We start from the raw sequence: 20,287 nt of genomic DNA, 5'->3' as shown, positions 1-20,287 counted from the left end.
GGAAAGTATGGTCACATACTGCCTGATAGAGTAATACACTATGGGCCATTTAGATGATGGGGACCCCATTCTATCCATTGCAGCATAAAAATACCTATCACAAAGTAAAAGCACAATACAAGATGAACAGAAGCCACATGAGGAATATAACAAGTTTAATAAACTTCTGTAAATAGATTTGCCACACATATAGCAAACTTCAATACCTACTCCAAATGTTTCAATATACAAATCACAACCACAATTTGTGGTCTCCTCCATTACATTTGAGTTACTATGGTTAATAATTTACATCTGCTGGGCAGTGGTGGCACACACCTTGAATTGCAGTATTTGGGAGACAAAGGCAGGAGGATCTGGGTGAGTTTGAAGCTAGCCTGGTATACAAAGTCAGTCCAGGACAGCCAAGGCTAACACAGAGTAACTGTGTCTCAAAAAACCAAAACCAAACAAACAAAAACATCACTTTCTTCAAGACTTTGATGAAAAATAGATAAAACAAGATATTTTCCTTTTGAAAATGAAGAAAACTATGAGGTCTAAAGTCTTTCTCAAATAATTTACATGAACAGAGTTATTCTTCTTGTATAAGTTCGTTCCTACATATATATATATATATATATATATATATGTATATATATATATATATATATATATATATATATATATATATATATATATATGTAAAGGCTTCCAAATATTTACAGAACTAGTGACATAACTAGTACCAGCTCATTCCCAGGAACAACGGCACACACACAAAGAAACACTGACATTACATAACTAAATTAAAACAAATTATTAAACAAATAAACTTTTACTCATGAATGTTTTTCTTGTATATTCCTGTAACTCAGGTACTGAGGCACCCAAAGGCTCATCTACAGAGTTTTTCTTCACTGCGATTTGGTTCATGGAACAGAAAGCAAGCGTATAGGTTTTAAGTGAGAAAAATCAATCCTTCCCAGTTGGTAGTACCATTTAGGAAGATGTAGGAAATCCTGCCTTGCTGAAGGAAATGTCACATGGCGTGGGGCTTGAGAGTTTACGTACACACACCATGTAAGTTCTCACTGCTTCATGTCACAGGATGAGCACATGAGCCTCCTGCTTTAGCTGCTGTGTATGACACTTGTTGCATTGCCACTTTTATGGGGGATTCCATATCCCTCTAGAACCATAAGTTGAATTAATTGCTTTTCTAAGTTGCATAAAGCATTGCTCATTAATCCAGCAACAGAAAAGACACTAAGACACACATAAAGTTTTTACAACTGGATGAAATAGATGTAATTAAAGGGATTGTGAAATATAAAAGGGCTGCCTTATTTAAATTCATTGGGCTTTTGTCCACGTTAGGATGTCAGGACAAGCAAAATGAGGAGGGACATCATCAGGCTTGAACAGATTGTTGACACTTGTCAGGTATTTTCCCCAGAATAAATGCTCTTGTATAACTGAATGTAAGTGTGTTGGCTAAAGATCTTACCACATCCTAGTCAGACTCCCTTCAGTATGAGTTCTTTCATGTCCTCAAGACGACTGTAATGTGCAAAGGATTTAACATATTGAATACTATCACAGAGTTTCTCTCCAGTGTGTGTTCTTTTATGTACCCGGAGATTGCTGTGTTGTGAAAAGTATTTACCACATTGGTTACATTCATAGCATTTTTCCCCTGTATGAATTCTTTCATGCCTTTTAAGATGACTGCGCTGTGCAAAGGCTTTACCACACTGCTTACATTCATAAGGTTTCTCTCCTGTATGAGTACTTTTATGACTTTGGAGATGACTTTGTTGTGAAAAGGCTTTACCACATTGGTTACATTCATAGGGTTTCTCTCCAGTATGTGTCCTTTTATGACTTAGGAGATGACTGTGTTGTGAAAATGCTTTACCACATTGGTTACATACATGGTGTTTCTTTCTAGTATGTGTTCTTTTATGCATTCGGAGATGACTGGGACATGAAAAGGCTTTACCACATTGGTTACACTCATATGGTTTCTCTCCAGTGTGTGTTGTTTTATGTATTAGGAGATAACTGTTACATGCAAAGGCTTTACCACATTGGTTACATTCATTGTGTTTCTCTCTGGTATGTGTTCTTTTATGTATTCGGAGACTACTGGGACACGCAAAGGCTTTACCACAATAGTTACATTCATAAGGTTTCTCTCCAGTATGTGTTCTTTCATGTATTTGAAGAGTATTCTGACATGCAAAGGCTTTACCACAATGATTACACTCATAGGGTTTCTCTCCAGTATGTGTTCTTTTATGTATTAGAAGATGATTCTTACAAGCAAATTCTTTACCACATTGGTTACATTCATAGGGTTTCTCCCCAGTATGTGTTCTTTTATGTATTCGGAGACTACTGTGACATGCAAAGGCTTTACCACATTGATTACATTCATAAGGTTTCTCTCCAGTATGTGTTCTTTTATGTATTTGGAGACTATTGTGACATGCAAAGGCTTTACCACATTGGTTACATTCATAGGGTTTCTCCCCAGTATGTGTTCTTTTATGTATTTGGAGACTCTTATTATATGCAAAGGCTTTATTACACTCATTACATTCATAGGGTCTCTCTCCAGTATGTATTCTTCTATGCATTAAGAGAGTACTGTTACGTGTAAAGACTTTATCACATTGATTACATTCATAGGTTTTCTCTCCAGTATGTGTTCTATTATGTACTTCAAGATGATTTTGGTGTGATTTCGATCTTTCGTGCCTTTGAAGATGACTGTGCTGTGCAAAGGCTTTACCACATTGATTACATTCATAAGGTTTCTCTCCAGTATGTGTTCTTTCATGACTTCGGAGATGGCTGCGACTTGCAAAGACTTTACCACATTGGTTACATTCATATGGTTTCTCTCCAGTATGTGTTCTATTACATATTTGAAGATGATTTCGATGTGATTTTGATCTTTCATGCCTTTGAAGATGACTATGACGTGTAAAGGCTTTACCACATTGATTACATTCATAAGGTTTCTCTCCTGTATGAATTCTTTCATGCCTTCGAAGAGAACTGTGGTATGCAAAGACTTTACCACATTGCTTACATTCATAACATTTCTCTCCTATATGTGTATTTTCATGAATTTGGAGACTACCGTGATATGCAAAGGCTTCACCATATTGAGTACCTTCAAAGGGTTTCTCTCCAGAATGAATTCTTTCATGCCTTAGAGGATGACTGTGATATGCAAAGGCTTTACCACACAGATTATATTCAGCAGTTTTCTCTCCAGTATGACTTCTCTTATGCCTGCAAAAGTAATTGACACATGTGAAAGCTTTACCACAGTCAGTAAACTAATGGATCTTTTTATCTGTATGAATTAATTTTGTAATTTGGTCTAATGGTCAAGAGAAATAAGATATTAAGGTTCTATCACTGTTCACATTCATGGTGTTCTCCTTCATTATGGGTTGTTTTGCATGTAAGAAGATACCTGTGATGGTATTGGTTACTGGGTTCACTTTCATAGCGTGCTTTTTCTATAAGAGATTTAGCACAGCCATTAAATTCATAAATACTCTCATTTGTGAATAATACTACACTTGCAAAGTAAATCAGGAAAAGCAGAAGAATATCCATATTCCTAGTTCTCATGGGGATTTTCTGTATTGTGAATTTGCAGATGTATAGCCAATGAAGTAGGAAAGTGAATGAACAGTAAACTAGTGTCGCATTCAGAAAATTTACTGGAAGTGGAGACTACTACAAAACTTCTAATTGCTGTGGGAGAAAGAAAGGCATGTTGCTTTTTTATATATCCCTATGCTCACATGGATTGTACCCATTGTGACGTATGATATGCCTATTCAATTTAGAAGAAGAACGAAATATTTCCACATTGCATTCACACAGGTTGATATTTCTTCTGTATAATCATGTAGTAAAGGGATTAAGGTTTCCCCACAATAGCATTTTGACTCTCATAAGATCCACCTCTCACTAAACTTTGCAATGTTACTACAAGAATATGTAACATTAGCTTTACTATGGAATATTTGCTTATTAGGATTTGGACATATAACCTATTCAATGTGTATACCTACTGCAGTTATCTGAGTGGTGTGAGATTGGCAGTTCTACTGAGTAGTTGTAATGTCAACATGATTCAAATGGCAATATTTATTATGGCACTCTTTTGTTGTCCTCTTTCTTAGAGTGCCTTGAAAACACAAATCACATACTTGACACTGAAGTACATGGATTTAAAATTTTTAATAATCATCAAATCACTGAAAGCAGTGCTTTTTGTAAACTGTTGTTTTTTCTTTAAAACTCCAAGGACACAGCCAGGTGTAGTTGTGCATTCCTTTAATCTCAGCTTTAGGAGAGGCAGAAGCGGGCAGATCACTGTGAGTTCGAGACGAGCTTGGCCTACCAAACAACTCTAGGATAGCCAAGGCTACACAGAGAAACCTTGTTTATAAAATCAAATAACAACAACAAAAATAAACCAAACATACAAACACAAAAACCTTTGAGGACACATTAAAACTTCTTCAGAGCCATATTTTTATCAGGTTGCACATGAAAATTACCTTCCATGTCTTCGAGAACTTTGACAATGTTCTTCAATATTATGGTCTTCCCAATTGTAACCTAAAATACAGTACCAGAAAAATGTTACTATGTTCAGTGAACCTTATATCCACACCTGATTTATTTACCTTATCCTCATCTGGAATTACAGAAAAGTACCAATGACAAAGAAAGAATTTTCCCCTTATTTTAAAAAGCAAAGCAAGGTGATCCAATATGTCGTCGGCCCCAATCACACAATATGTCTGATCAGTAGAACAGCAGCAACTCCACAGCAACCGAAAGACTGAACCGTGGACTCCAAAACAACAGTGCTGGTGTTTCCCAGGTGAGGGGGTACCACATGGTATGGAACACAGGTAGGTTCGGCCTCAGGTAACCTGGCTAAACCACAAAAAAGTTCTCAGGTCCCAAGTCTGGGAGGTTACAGCTCCTTGCCACACACCTGCATGCTACTCACTGTGCACAGTGTCTCAGACTTATCTGTGGACCACAAAACATCAGTGTCTGCATCTACCAGCCCAGAGGAGGTTTACACACAGTTTATAGGAATTGGTAAATTATCTCAAATAAGACAAAGTGTACAATGGGTTAAATATGTGGGACCAGAAAGACAAACAGGGAAGATGAGAACCTATGTGGCTGACATACCCGTAAATTTATGGTGAAGGACTCTTTTACAACAATGGAGGACTCAAAGTAATGTTCCTGTAGTCATAGAGACAGATGATGAAATTAGAGGTGGAAGTGATAGATGCCTCTGGGGAAATTATTGATAATGTGTAATCAAGAACAATCACAAACTGTGCTCATTGTTGTTCAAACACAGAACTTCACAGGTACAAAGAGGAGATTCACTTACATACTTGGGCTATAAAATAACTCAACAGAAAATTCAACAACAAAAGATAGATCCATAGAGATCAATTGCAAACTCATTTTTTTTTAATTTGTTCACTTTCTATCTCAATTATAGCCCCCAACTTTGTCACCTGCCAATCCCACCCTCCCTCGCTCACATGCTCTCCCTCCCTCCCCTCGTCCTCAGAAAGAGGAGCCCTCCTCCCCTAACATCTGGCCTCATCCTATCAAGTCTCATCTGGACTGTCTGTATCTTCTTCCTCTGTGGCCTGGCAAAGCTGCCCCTCCAGGGGGAAGTGATCAACGTATGGGAGCCAGAGTCCATCTCAGAAGTCCCTACTCCCCATATTACAGAACTCAAAAGGAGACGGTGCTGCCTGTCTACTACATCTGAGCACTGGGTCTAAGTCCACATCATGCATGGTCCTTGGTTGGTGCATCAGTCTCCGCAGGTACCCCCCCACACATCATTTTCCAGATTTATTGGCTCCACTGGTCTCCATGTGGATCTCCTGACTCCTTATAGGTCCCTCTATTCCCCCAACTCTTCCATAGGACTCCCTGTGCTCCACCCCAAAGTTTGGATGTGTGTCTCAGCATCTTCTTGGATCCTCTGCTGGGTAGAGTCTTTCAGAGGACCTCTATGGTAGGCTCCCTTCCTGTTTTTCCTCTTCGTCTGCTTCTGTTGTCTATTCCATTTGTCCTTCTGAATGAGAATTAAGCATTTTCCCTAGGATCTTCTTTCTTATTTATCTTCTTTAGGTCTGTGGTTATCCTGTATTATGTGGCAAACATCTGCTTATAAGTGAGTATATACCACACGTGTCTTTCTGGGTCTAGGTTACCTCATTCTGCATGGTCTTTACTAGTTCTATCCATTTGCCTGCAAATTTCAAGATTTTCTTGTTTTTGTAATAGATGAAGACTATCACATTGTACAAATGTACCACAGTTTCTTTATCCATTCTTCGGTTGAGGGACATCTACGTTGTCTCCAGATTCCAGCTATTATGAATAAGGCTGCTATGAACATAGTTGAGCAAATGTCCTTGTTTTTTGGTGGAGCATCTTTTGGGTACATACCCTGGAGTGGTACGGCTGGGTCTTGACATAGAACTATTCCCAATTTTGTGAGAAAGTGCCAGATTGATTTCCAAAGCGGTTGTCCAAGTTTGTACTCCCACCAGCAATGGAGGAGTGGACTCTGTTCTGCCTGTTTGCTCTCTGTGTTCCAGGTGGGCCAGGCCAGTAAGCAGCAGGCCGGGGAGAGAGATCCAAGCCCAAAGCTGTTCAGGTGTCCCACAGCCCTCCCCATTTTTATTTTCATCGTGTATGCTTGTTATATAGGCTGAGTACTGTTACATGCGCACAGTTTTTAGGTGTATGGATGTTCTCCTGTCTGTGTGTCTGTCTGTGCACCACATACATTCAGTGGCTGTGGAGGCCAGGAAAGGGTATTGGATCTCCCTGGAACTGGATATACACAAGATTGTGAACAACAGTGAGGGTGCTGGGAATCAAATCTTTCTGAAAGAGTAGCCAGTGCTCTTAAATACTGACTCATCATTCCCAACCTCAAATATGGACATTTTCATACAAGTTTACATCTGTTTCTGATTATTTAATATTTCAAACTCTTCAAAGAATTGAACCTTACAAAACATGACTACTCTAAAATTCTAGAACATACAGACTTTAAAAACGTTTTCTCTTCTCATTGTGAAATAGATATGTCTGCCTATACAGCTGTACATATATGTATTTACACTGTGCATTTTTATTTGCTCTTATTATTCTTTGTTGTTTTACAGTTTTACACATTTGTATAATGAGTTTTAGTCATTTTTAACCCCCCCATCTCTCTACCTCATTCCTCTCCCTCTCCTTCTGGACTCCCCTTTTCTCAAGAACTGCTCCTCCACTTTCATACATTCTTTTTGTATGTTGCCCATAGAGTTACTTGCCAAAGTGGGAATTTATTTAGTGAAAAAAGGGCTACTTATCTGTAGCTACACATTTGAAGAAAATAACACTGTTAATTATCAGCAGTCTCGTGGTGGAGGCCGCATGGGCCACTTTGCACCTGGGATAAAATGTTGACATCTTATGGAGGTCTTGTGAGTTCCCTTTTTATTGATTTTGTCATATATTCAAAGTACAGCTAACAAGTAAAGGTATGTTGGTGCAGGCCACAACCCACATTAGCTGATATCCCTAAGAGGCCTGTGGGATACTCAGTAACTTTGGGCTTGGATCTCTGTCCACCCTCCTGCTACTTACTTGCCTGGCCCATCTGGGACAGAGAGAGCAAACAGGAAGACCTAGTCAGGCGTGGACCACCAACCACATTTTCTGCCATCTCAAGAAGGACTATGGGACACGAGAGAAGCTTTGTGCTTGGATCTCTCTCTGCCCACTACTACCCGCATGGACCATCTGGGTCACAGAAAGTGAACCAGCAGAGGTTACTTGGGTTTCAGCCACAACACGCATTATCCACCACACCAAGGAAGCCTCAGAGGCACCCAAGCAGCGTTCAACTTGACGCTCTCTCAGCCTGCTCCTCTCCTCCCTGGCACAACTGAAACACACACAGAAAACCCAGTAGAGCTGACCTGGGTACAGGCTCCAACAACCATTGTCCACCATCCTGAGAAGAATTTTGGGGAGCTCTTGCGAACAGCCTTCAGCTTGGAGCTCTCTCTGCCAGAGCCCATCCTGCCTGGCCCACGTGGGACTCACACAGACAGGACCCAATTGGAGGAACCACCAGGCCTGCTAAACACCAGAGACAACCGGATGGCTAGAAGCCAATGAAAGAACACAAGCAACAAAAATCAGAGCCATATGATAACCACTGGAAACCAGTGATCCTACCATAGTAAGCCCTGGAGATATGAACACCTATGAAGCACAAGAAGATAATTTTAAGTCTGAGGAGATGAAAATGATAGAAGCCACAAAGGATGTAAATAATTCTCTCAAAGAAATACAGGATAATACATTCAAACAGATGAAGAAATTGAATAAATCCTATAAAGAATTACAGGAAAATTCAATCAAACTGGAGAAAGAAATGCGTAAAACTATTCAAGACCTATAAAGGGAATTTGAAGCAACAAAGAAAACATAATCTGAGGTGATCTTGGAGTCGGAAAACCTAGGGAAGAGAAGAGGAATTGCAGACACAACCAACACCAAGAGATGGAAGAGGGAATCTCAAGTGTAGAAGATATAGTTGAAGTTATTGATACATCAGTCAAAGAAAACATTAAAACTAAAAAGTCCCTGACACAAAACAACCAAGAAATCTGGGACACTATAAAACGACCAAACCTAAGAATATTAGGGGAGATCCAAGATGGCAGCACTGACCATGCCTTGTGTCTGATTGGCAGTATACTGAGCCTAGGGACCAGGTTGGGAGCTACAGACCACAAGACCTGGAGAACCCTGGGTGAGATGGGTCCATACTGTGTGGAGGACAGGTGGGTCTGGCCTCACGTAATCCAACTGGTACATGGAGGAATCTCTGGTTCCATGTGGGCAGGTGACCAGTCCCTGGAGTCTGGATGCAAACCCACCTGCAAGCTGCATCTGCACTCTATATCTCATGCAAATGCACTCTGTATCTCAGTCTCTGTATCTGAGACTGAACAGTGAACAGTGGAGCAACAGCATCTGGACCTGCTGGCTCAAGGGAAAGCACAGGAATATGAGTGGATCTGACCTGAGACCACCCTGCCATTACCCAGGGCCCAGACCGGTGCGGGCAAGTTCTCCAAAGCCCAGCCAAACTCAGGCTAGGCTTTACACCTGTTCTCTCTCTCTCTCTCTCTCTCTCTCTCTCTCTCTCTCTCTTTCTTTCTCTCTCTCTCGCATACACACACACACACACACACACACACACACACACACACACACACGGTCTCTCTCTGACTGAACTGTGGGCTACAGAGCGCCAGCGTCTGTGTCTGCTGGCCCTGGGTGAGCCCAGAGTATGAACCATGGTTAGATCTGATGTCAGATCTCTAAGCTGGTCCACAGAGGGACCCAGGGCCCAGGTGGGCCTGGGCATGTGTTCCAAAGCCCAGCCAAACACAGGCTAGCAAACTGTACATACATTATCTCTCAGCTCTGCGAGCTGCAGAGCACCACTGTATGAGCCTGCTGGCCCAGGGAGGAACCCCATCCCTGACCTGAAGCTGTACTATAGGGCAACAGTAACTAAGACATCATGATACAGGCATAGAAATAGGATAATATAGAAAATATATAAAGAACTCAAGAAATTAAACACCATCAAACCAAATAATCCAATTAAGAAATGGGGTTAAGAGCTAAACAGAGAATTTTCAACAAAGAAATATTAATAGCCAAGAAACACTTAAAGAAATGTTCAACATCCTTAATCATCAGGGAAATGCAAGTCAAAACAACTCTGACATTCCATCTTACACCCATCAGAATGGCTAGGATCAGAAACTCAAGTGACAGCACATGCTGGTGAATATGTGGAGAAAGGGGAACAGTCCTCCAATGCTGGTGGGAGTGCAAACGTGCACAACCGCTGTGGAAATCAATCTGTTGCGTTCTCAGAAAAGTGGGAATAGATCTACCTTAAGACAGAGATATACCACTCCTGAACATATACCTGAAAGATGCTCCTTCATACAACAAGGACATTTGTTCAACCAGGTTCCTAGCAGCCTTATTCATAATAGCCAGAATCTACAAACAACCTAGATAATCCCTCAATCAACGAAAAGATAAAGATAAAGAAACTGAGGTACATTTACACAATGTAATACTAAGTCATCTATTAAGAACAAGGAAATCTTGAAATTTGTGGGCAAATGGATAGAACTAGAAAAGATCATATAGAGTGAGGTAACTAAGACCCAGAAAGACACACATGGTATATACGCACTTAAAAGTGGATATTAGTCCAACACAGATGTCCTCTGAGACTCCACCCAGCAGGAGATCAGAACATTTGCTGGGACTCACAGCCAGACTGTGGTAGGAGCGCTGGGAGTTGTTTGGGTGAGTGGGGGAATGGAAGGACCCGCAGGTGTGTTATGAACCTAGGGGGCCCTGCACAAACTGATGCACCAACCAAGGACAACGCATGCAGAGAATCTAGATCCTCCTGTCCAGACGCAGCCAATAAACAGCACATTCTCCAAGTGTGTGTGCGAAGGAGAGCAGGAATTGCCTCTGGCATGAACTCTAGTGCCCGAGATTTGATCACCTCCCCTTTGCAGTGTGGCCTTGTGGACAGAGAAGAAGGAGATGCTGTTTATCCTAATGAGACCTGATAGGGTGTGGTCAGATGGTGGGGGGAGTAACTCCCTTGTTAGAGGTGTAGGGAAGGGGAATAGGACAGAAGAGGGAGGGTTGGCGGGAATGAGAAGATATGAGCAAGGAGATAACAAGAGGATGCAATGTGAATAAATTATAATAAATTAAAACTCAAAATAAGAGAAATAAAATTCACAGTCTTACCTATAGCAGTGAGGTTTCTGTAGGTCTCTTCCATCACATCTTTGTAAAGTTTCTTCTGGGAAGAATCCAGCAAAGCCCACTCTTCTTGGGTGAAGTTCACAAGCACATCATGGTAGGTCACTGTGTTCTAAAATATGCCATAAATGAATACAACAACAACTGTAAATGTATACTTCATTGACAATATAGTCATATAAACCTGGTGCTCCCTCCGCTTATTTTTTGACATAGAAGTTTTAACATAATCACTAAGTCATTTTAGAAGAAAACTGAATGATGAGCCTCACCCCTCTCATTTCCGCCCCCTTTGAGTAGTATATAGCCTTGAAATAAAAATGCCAATTTTCAGACATGAAGAGAGAGAGAGAGAAGCAAACAGATAAACAGTAGTAAGCACACATAAATTTTTGAAGAGTTACTAACAACAACAACAACAACAACAACAACAACAATAATAATAATAATAATAATAATAATAAGCAATCTAGTTGTATTCCCTCATGCCTTTAATTCCATCACTCAGGAGAAGGAGCTGGTGTATCTCACTGAGTTGGATGCCAGCATGATCTATGCAATGAGTTCCAGGACAGGTAGACATCTACATTAAGACGCTGTCTCCCCTGAAAGCCAATCAAACAAACAAGAAAGACAGAAACAACTCAGAGGTCTTTACTGAAGTTCCTACAAAGAATCATACATTCACTCCAGTTCTGTATTCATCTTCCAGAAATCTGAACTGCCCCAGTTTAAACTGTAACATTAATAAGATCTTACTAGAAGGGAATGCATGTTTAAACAGGTACAGACAGAAAGGTGAAAATATGAGCAATGTAAATGTTTATCATAAATAAGCAACATAGGGCAAGAGAGACACCTCAGCAGTGAAGAGCTCTTGTGAGTTTTGCAAACAATTGGGCTCAATTGCCAGTGCTTCCATGAGACAGCACTTCTATCCATTGATCTAGGTTCAGGAGTTCTGAGGCCACGTTCTGACTCCTGTGAGGACCAGGAACACATGAGGTGTATATTCATGCATATAGGCAAAATATTCATATTCATTAAAAGTAAAAACAAACACAAGAGATAGGAAAAAAATGTCACACACCTGCAATCCAATGACTCAAAAAGCTCTGGCTACATTAGTATCATGAATACATGTCATCCTGAGAATTTAAATATACTTCCTGCCAAATTTCACACTGCTAGATGTGGATGAAGATGAGCACAACATAGGCTTAGCATGTACCAAAAGACCCTACGTTCCAGGACCATCAGCCGATGATGATGGTGATGATGATGATGATGGTGATGATGATGGCACCTACCCACATTTAATCCCAACACTCGATAGAGCTAGACCTGTAGGTTAGAAACCTGCTTGGTCTGCATACCTACTTTCAGAACAGCCAGTGCTACACAGAGAAACTTTTCTTCAAAATCAAAAATAAAACACCAAATTTTAAAAATATAAAAACATTAGCCTAGCAAAAGAGCTTAATATTGAAGAGCAGTTGCCTCTACTCTATGTTATGTGATGCAGCAATAGAGTCCATAGCATGAGAAGGAAGCTGACAACACAGAAGACACAAAGAACAGGAAATAGGTCGAGTCCAGAGACACTCAAATCCTACTCCCAAGAAGGAATCTAGAAATGTTCCTCGGGGGGAAAAAAAAACCCAAAAAACCAAAAAAACAAAACTTCCATAAGCTCCCCTAAAAAAAGCCACAAGAAGAACAAGAGTTTAAAGAAAGCATCCTCTCTGGGAGCTTTTTGATTCAATCAATTACATACTGACCAGGGTCACCATAGGCTCATGGTCATCCATGATGAAAATGCATTAACAATCCTAATCATCTGCAATGGCTCACACACTGTTCAAATGTCCAAAGTCTCTTCTGACACAAGAAAATCTTTTGACTGCCACATCCTGTAAAATTAGAAACCAAGTTCTACCATTCCACCACACAATGCACAGAATACCCCTTCCCGTGCCAGTAGAGAGGAGTGTGTACATAGTGAGGGAAGACCGGACCAAAGAACGAAACCTGCAGGCCAGACAACAAACCCTGTAGCTCTGTTTCCAATACATCGGGCTTCAGTTTCAAAAGGCTTAGATGGCCCTATCCCTGCAGGGTCTCATACGTCGCTCAGTTTGGTTACTTCCACTCCCTGAAGGGAGCTCCTCACGGCAGGTGCCTCACAACTTAGGTATCTCAACATCTTGTGACGTTGAAATGCAACTTTCTGCCTTTTTTACAATATACTACAACAGTACGTTTGCTTCTCATCTCTATAACAAATCTTGCTACAGAAATATTTATGTTTCACTTTTCTTCTCCACATATCCACTAAACGAACATTAGAAAATGTCTTTGAAGGTGACGGTTTCGGTGCTTTCCGCCCTTCATGTTTATTGCTGCCTGCAATGTAGACAAGATAGCTTGAAGCTCTGACAGCCATCTGACAAATGAGAGTGCAAGTAATATTAATATCAGATGGGAGAAAGAATTGGCTTGACACTGCTTAAGATGTAATTACATGCTGTTTTCAGACTGTACAACACTGCCTGAGAGTCCTTTATATGTGTATAATCCTTCTGCTGTTGTTGTCTCCTCATTCCTTTAGCACAGTGTCCTCCTGAGGCACCCTGCTCTTCCTCAACAAACGAGCACTGAGGTTATTTTTATATTTAAGCTGCCAAAACATAACTGCAATGAGCATGAGCGCTCTGCTACTTGTCAAGACTAATTTCAAGTATATGAAAAACACACTGAGAAGATTGCTGGGATCCATGGCCATTCTGTCATTTTATGAGAACTCTGTGTAGCGGGGTGGCTTGGATGTAGGCATTATGTCCAAAGGCCTCAGAATAGATACACTAAATATGGGCAATTTTATGTCAACTAAAACAACAGAATATGGGCTTACTTCATTTCAGCTGATATCTGTCAAAAAAAAAAATCACAATTTAATGCTATCAAGGTTTATTTTGCAAGCCAATATACAATCCTCCATCACATTTAGACAAATTGTTCAATTCTGGAATACGTTTTATTTTCATTCTTTTTGCTTCCTCAATTAAGCCATACTTGGTGAGATATCTTTAATGTGACCATAACAATGTATTCCATGTCACTAAACTCTATAAGAAATCCTCTTTCTAGGGCTTTGTACATTATTTCATATCAGTTTCGGTTATAGACTTATTTGTAATTTGCTAAACAAATTATTATGTAGAAAAATAACTTTGAGCCTTTTATACTACATTAAACCTCACAACTAAAAATGATGTATTTTCAAAAAGAAAGATGCTAACTATATTCAATAAGAGGAAACCTGACTCCAGAGTTACATACCATTTGAAAAAACTCAAACTTCTCCACAGGATTATGAAGGAATAGCACACATGTTAGCACAATATGACTTCTATACTAACCAGAAAGCTACAACAATCACGAATGTGTACAATATTTATGAAAGAATAAAGAGATAGAAAGGATAAGCCGAAAACATAAGCCTAAAATATATTTAAGTTTTTATCAAAAGATTTAAGGGAAGTCTGCCAGGAAAAACTTGACCAATGTTACCTTTAGCTGTATGTGTATAAAACGTAAATACCCACAGACTTCACAACTCTTACTAAACAACTGAATGTAACCCCTAAACTGTTATATTTCTGACCCTCCAGCTAGTACTGATATCTCTTCCAAACAAAGAGGCCCCATGCTCTAGAACTCTCTTTGGAAATGGAGGTGATCAGAAAGGTGGGCTACGGCTGTGCAGCCCTTCACGCTCCCTTGTGGTTCTAGGCAAACACAGCCAGTCCCAGTGAAGCCCATATAAAAAACAACGTTAAGTATAATTTAATGTCTCCTTGCTGCCACATGGATTACGTCACAAGATGTGGAATCTGCCCTATCCACCAACCTAATACCATGCACACCTGAAAACCTCTGCATCTCAGAAATTTCATTAGTATCTCAGAAATTGTTTTAGTATCTTTTTTTTTTTAAGATTTATTTATTTATTATGTATACAGCATTTTGCCTGCAGGCCAGAAGAAGGCACCAGATTTCGTTATAGATGGTGGTTGTGAGCCACCATGTGGTTTCTGGGAATTGAACTCATGACCTTTGGAAGAGCAGTCAGTGCTCTTAACCACTGAGCCATCTCTCCAGCCCCTGTTTTAGTATCTTAAAATTAAATGTCCCTGAATTGAGCCATGGTGGCTGGTGGTACTGGAAAGGCAAAAAGATTCTAGTCAAGTATTGCTGATGCTGGATCGCCATCACCTCATTTTTTAATCACTTTCAGAACTATTTATACACTTTGTCATGCAAAATTGGATGTGGAATGCAAGGTTCAGAACTCCTAGAAGCCAGACCTTCTGTTTTCCAATCTATTTTCATATTGTACACCAAAAACAATGCCTCTGTGTGTGTGTGTGTGTGCACACTGATAGTGACATAAGCACCATAGCTTTTCCACTTCCAGGCTTGCAAGCCTTCCTGTCCCCAAGGAACCCTCTCACTCAGAAACCATCAGAGCCAAATGGCTTCTGCCCAGGTTACAATATGAACCAAGAGAGCCACAGTGTGACCCACAGCCTGTCTCAGTCCCAGCAGATGAGACTCTGAGAGCTCGGCAGACATGGTCCTCCTGGCCTGGGGACAGTGGTGCTCAGACACAGATCATAGTGTGGTTTTTGGTCTCCCTCACAACTCCCTACAGCTGCGTCAGAGGAGAACCCTGGAAAGAACCTACAAGCTACCTCCCACTGGTGCTCCTGACTGCTAGGCTTGGCCAGAGTCCATCATTACCTTGGATAACCCAGCTAGGGCCTCAGAACAGTAGCAGCCAGAAGCTCCTCTATTGGGGATTGGAGACCAAATGACTCAGACAGCTTAGGCTCCTCAGCTCTACCCTTCTACCCTAGGGCCAGTCAGAGCCTTAGTCTGGGAAATTTGTATTTTAGTAGAATTTTCCATTCTCCTAGAGCTCTTCCTGTTCCTTTTCTAAGGCACATTCATTTCCACAGTCCACTACACGCTGACTATCCAGTGCAGCCATCTCTACCTCACAGCTGAGAGGTACTGCAGCCAAACTTTAGTCGAAGACAAAAAGTAACAACAATTAACAAAAAGTAAGGGGGAGACCTGGTGGCACTCAGAGGAAGGATAGCAGGCTACCAAGAAGAGACTTGATACCCTATGAGCATATAAAGGGGGAGGAAGTCCCCCTCAGGCACAGTCATAGGGGAGGGGAGTAAGGGGAAAATGGGAGGGAGGGCAGAATGGGAGGATACAAGGGATGTGATAACCATTGAGATGTAACAAGAATAAATTAAAAAAAAAAAAAAAAAACCAAAAAGTAGGGAGCAGTAAATGGAAGGTGAATAAAAATAAATAAATAAAAATGAAAAGAAATAGCTTCTTCTAGGTATGGTGGAGTAGAAAGTTTATTATAGATTAAGAAAGAGAGAGAGAGAGAGAGAGAGAGAGAGAGAGAGAGAGAGAGAGAGAGAGAGAGAATAGCCAGACTCAGACATTTGGGAGAGTCCAGAACGGACCTAACTCTAAGTGAATTGAGGAGAGGGAGGAAGGGAGAGCCTGACCAAGAGGCCAGGAGGGTAAATGATAGATGAAAAAGACCAGGTAACCAAAACGGGCAGCTGGAAGGGCGGGCGGGCAACCCAAGCCCTGGGCTAAAGGGCTTGGTATGCAAGCCACGTCCTGTAACAGGTAAGTATACTGACTTTGAAAAAAGGAAAGCAAGGGCATTTCCCTGGGGAGCAACAGACTGGGTTCAAGGTGACCTGAGTCAACATAGCTTGTTTCAGAAATATATTTTTCTAAAACACAAAAGATGCAGATGTTAAATCACTGTATTCACACACACACACACACACACACACACAAAATTCATTAAGAAAAATCTCTGTAATGACAGCACTCATTTGCTTATGGCTAATGCTCAAAGAAGAGCCAGCCGAAAACAGATTTTTGCATTACACATATGTTGTCAGCATTAAGGATCTTTTATGTTCAGACCCCAGGTTATGTTTTGAACAATTTAAATATGGATTAGAGACTACAAGTCTAACTGCTAAAAAAAAACAAAACAAAACAACAACAACAAAAAAACAAAAAACAAAAAAACAAACACATTTGCACAGCAAATATATTCCCAGAAATACTTAAGTCCACCAGTGCCCTGAAGCAGCAAGTTATTCATCAGTGACAGAGTGCTAAGTAGATGGTCCTAGAGGATGAAAAAGATAGGAAAAGTAAAAGGTAGAAAGTACAAAAGCTGAGGTGGGGAGGTCTTGCACAAGCTATGGCTTGTGTATACCACTTACAGGGAAAAAGTGGGAGACACCTATCACACAATGGGAGAAACTGTCATACAACGAGACAAACAGAAGAGGAGTCTAATAAACCAATACTGCACAAAGGGAACACAGGACATCACAAGAACATTACTGGCCAAGCCTATAGCGGCCTTGGGACCGACCTATAACCATATATAATCTATACAGTGAAAAGAGTTGGGCTCTCAGGATCTGAAGCAACCCCTCCCCAAAGGCTCTGGTCTCAGACCTTTACCAGCTCTCCTAAGCTTTATCCTTGCTTTAGAGAAAGAGCTCTATTTTATTCTCAATACTTGAGCAGCTTGTTAGAAACACGTTCCTTAGCAAGCCTCCACGTGGCAGCACACCGTTTGCCACAGATGACCTGGAACCAGTCAGACAACTGCTCACATACCCTTGTTGTTGCTGTGCGACATCTGCCGAAAGGACCAAGCTGCTGTGCTGTAGGCCTGACCGTGTCCCTGCTGAGTGCTCTTCAACTTCTAGGGTTAAAAGTCTTTGAAGGGGTCTTCATACATAGTTGTCTGTTCTGTCCCCATGTCTCTGGTACTCTCTAAAATAGGCGAGCCACTTCTACAGGGAGCCCCACCCCCACCCCGTTACCATCTGCCATTCACGTTGCAGGTTACCCTTGGCAGTGTGTACATTGCCTTTTTGCTTTTACTGTACAGTCAGTACCATAAAGTTTGTTTTGAGTTTTATAACTTTGTAGCATTTCAGATAAGGTTGTTTTTGTGCTTGTGTAGAGTGAAAGGACTGTGTTGAATAAATTTAGGATTAGAATGCAAAAAAAAAAAAAAAAAAAAAAAAAAAAAAAAAAAGAAAGAAAGAAAGAAAGAAAGAAAGAAAGAAAGAAAGAAACATGTTCCTTGATATGAGGATGGGCCTAGTGGCTGGTTGTAATAACCACGGTTATGAGCCAAAAGTCTGGACAACAGGACAAGCCTAATGAACAAACATGTGCATTCCAGCACCCTAACCTCTAACAGGCCAGGTTAGCATAACACTTACCCGTGGGGTGTTTTGGAGACAGTCTGCCCTCAGCTAAATTCTACTTGGGATCGCTTACTATTTTCTAAACATTGGTAAATCCTTCACATAATCAATTCTACCTTTTCCATCACTGCTTAACACTGGACTACTACCCCAACACAGGAGGCGCCCTTTACAAGCTCCACAACATTAACTCCAAACGGATCTTACACCGAAACTTTGAATTCCAAGGGCAAAATTTGTAGAAGATCCTAGGGAAACTGGGACCCTCCGAGTTTGGCATCCTGCTAAGTATGTTTCTAGACACAAGTCCCTGCTCCGAAAGCTGTGCCCAAATGCATCCCCCATAGTGAAGTTATTCAGAGGCCACAGGCTGGTGCAAGGAGTGACTAGGACTACAAGGGACCACACTGGTGGCCACATATCTGACCTTTGCTTACTATACAACCCCAAAGAGGACCCATCACACCAGCTTCTGCTGCTCAGCTTCCTGCTCCTCTCCTCTGTGGGCAGGGACCCTGGCCTTCCCTCACAGCACTCAGCAGCCGTGCTCAATGCGCACCACACAGAACCATTAAAGAAAACTCAACTTGCCGCCTGCAGCAAGGCAACCGGAAGAACCAGGCTCCTCTTTCATATAGGCAGGACTCCCTGGAGGCCCTTATTGGCCAGTGAGTCTTGAGTGACATGAGCACCTCCCTTAGGGTTACAGTGTGCTGAAGGGACACAGCATAATCGTTGCAGGTCCAGGAGTCCAGTCCGGATCTGCAGAGATTTGCATTTCAGTAACATTTGTACCTGTCCTCCAATAGCCTACCCTTTTGTCTTCCCACCAGCCCCAAGCAGGACCCACTATTCCAGCGCTAGCTCTGCTTAGCAAATTACTTCTCCCATTTCTGGGCAGTGACCCTCCACTCACCATGTCGGGACTTTGGAACTTGCTTGAGCGTCCCTCACAGCACCCAGCAGCAACGATCAGAACACAGCACACGGACCCATTCAAGACAGGTCAGCTCTCAAGCCTAACCTGCAGGACACCACCCGGAAGAAACAGCGTTTGAGCTGGCAGATCCGCTTGAAAGTCCTGATTGGCCAGTGAGTCTTGAGTGACATGAGCACCTCCCTTTAGGATTAGTGTGTGCTGAAAGGACACAGAACAGCCGCAGGCCCAGGCTTCCAGTCCAGGGACGTATTATTTCCAGATATACAGAGATTTGCGTCTCTGTAGCACCGTGCCTGTCCTCCAAAACCTGTCTGTCTTCTCATCGAGCTCCCGGCAGGACTCACTCCGCCAGCTAACGCTGCTCTTCAGCCTGCCCCTCCCATCTGCGGGCAGTGACCCTCCACTCACCATCTCGGGACTCCAGAGCTTGCCTGAGCTCCCTTCACAGCACTCAGCACCAGCGCTCAGAGCATGTCACACTGAACCACTCAAGCCTGTTTAAGGCACAGAGCCAACCCTCCAGCATCGCTCCGGAAGAGCTGCCTTTGCGTCTGACAGGCTGGTCTTCCTGGAGTCCCTGATTGGCCAGTTCGTCTTGAATGACATAAACACCTCTCTTGTAGTTTGAGTGCACCGTATGGGCACAGAATCGTGATTCCTGTCCCCGGCTTCCTAAGCAGGGCCAAACTTTTAGCAGGTGTGCAGAGATTTGCATTTCAGTAGCACTTGTGCCTGTCCTGTAATAGCCTTAACATCTGTCTTCCTAACTAGGCAGAGGACCACTTGAGCTTCTACTGCTCAACCCCCGTCTTCTTCCCCTTTGTGGGCAGCGGCCCTGACCTCACCAAGTCACAGCACCCAGTAGGAATTTCCCCTTCTTCCTCCTGTATCAAGGTGGGTAACTTGCAGGATCCATTCCTCAACCTTTAGTGGCGTTCTGTCCCACAATTAAAGAGACTTTAGGAGACAAGATTTTTATTTTGTGGGTTTTTTTTGTGTGTGCTGGGTTCAGGTAAACTGCTGCTACTTTTTT

The 20,287-nt window shown here is 41.8% G+C and overlaps 2 protein-coding genes across 2 annotated transcripts in view; one reads left to right on the top strand and one right to left on the bottom strand.

Annotated features, from left to right (window-relative positions):
- Positions 1-20,287, top strand: part of LOC127203988 (zinc finger protein 721-like) — a 1,570,727-nt gene that overhangs the window by 1,287,747 nt on the left and 262,693 nt on the right.
- On the bottom strand, positions 1,347-19,631 carry LOC127203994 (zinc finger protein 431-like). Its single transcript, XM_051162947.1, has 4 exons — positions 19,231-19,631; positions 10,948-11,074; positions 4,578-4,638; positions 1,347-3,288 (listed from the first exon to the last, which is right to left on the bottom strand). Exons 1-4 carry the CDS (start codon positions 19,231-19,233, stop codon positions 1,500-1,502), a joined length of 1,980 nt encoding a protein of 659 aa, XP_051018904.1. The 5' UTR covers positions 19,234-19,631; the 3' UTR covers positions 1,347-1,499.

Source organism: Acomys russatus, chromosome 19 (genome assembly GCF_903995435.1).
Source record: "Acomys russatus chromosome 19, mAcoRus1.1, whole genome shotgun sequence".
NCBI lineage: Eukaryota > Metazoa > Chordata > Mammalia > Rodentia > Muridae > Acomys > Acomys russatus.
The sequence above is the reverse complement of the archived record's forward strand: the minus strand, read 5'-3'. Positions and strand labels throughout refer to the sequence as shown.

Coding starts and splice junctions, on each gene's coding strand:
- LOC127203994 (XM_051162947.1), bottom strand. Junction 4,639..10,947: donor CAGAAACCTCACTGCTATAG/GTAAGACTGTGA, acceptor ACTGTATTTTAG/GTTACAATTGGGAAGACCAT. Junction 3,289..4,577: donor AGTTCTCGAAGACATGGAAG/GTAATTTTCATG, acceptor TTACTTTTGCAG/GCATAAGAGAAGTCATACTG.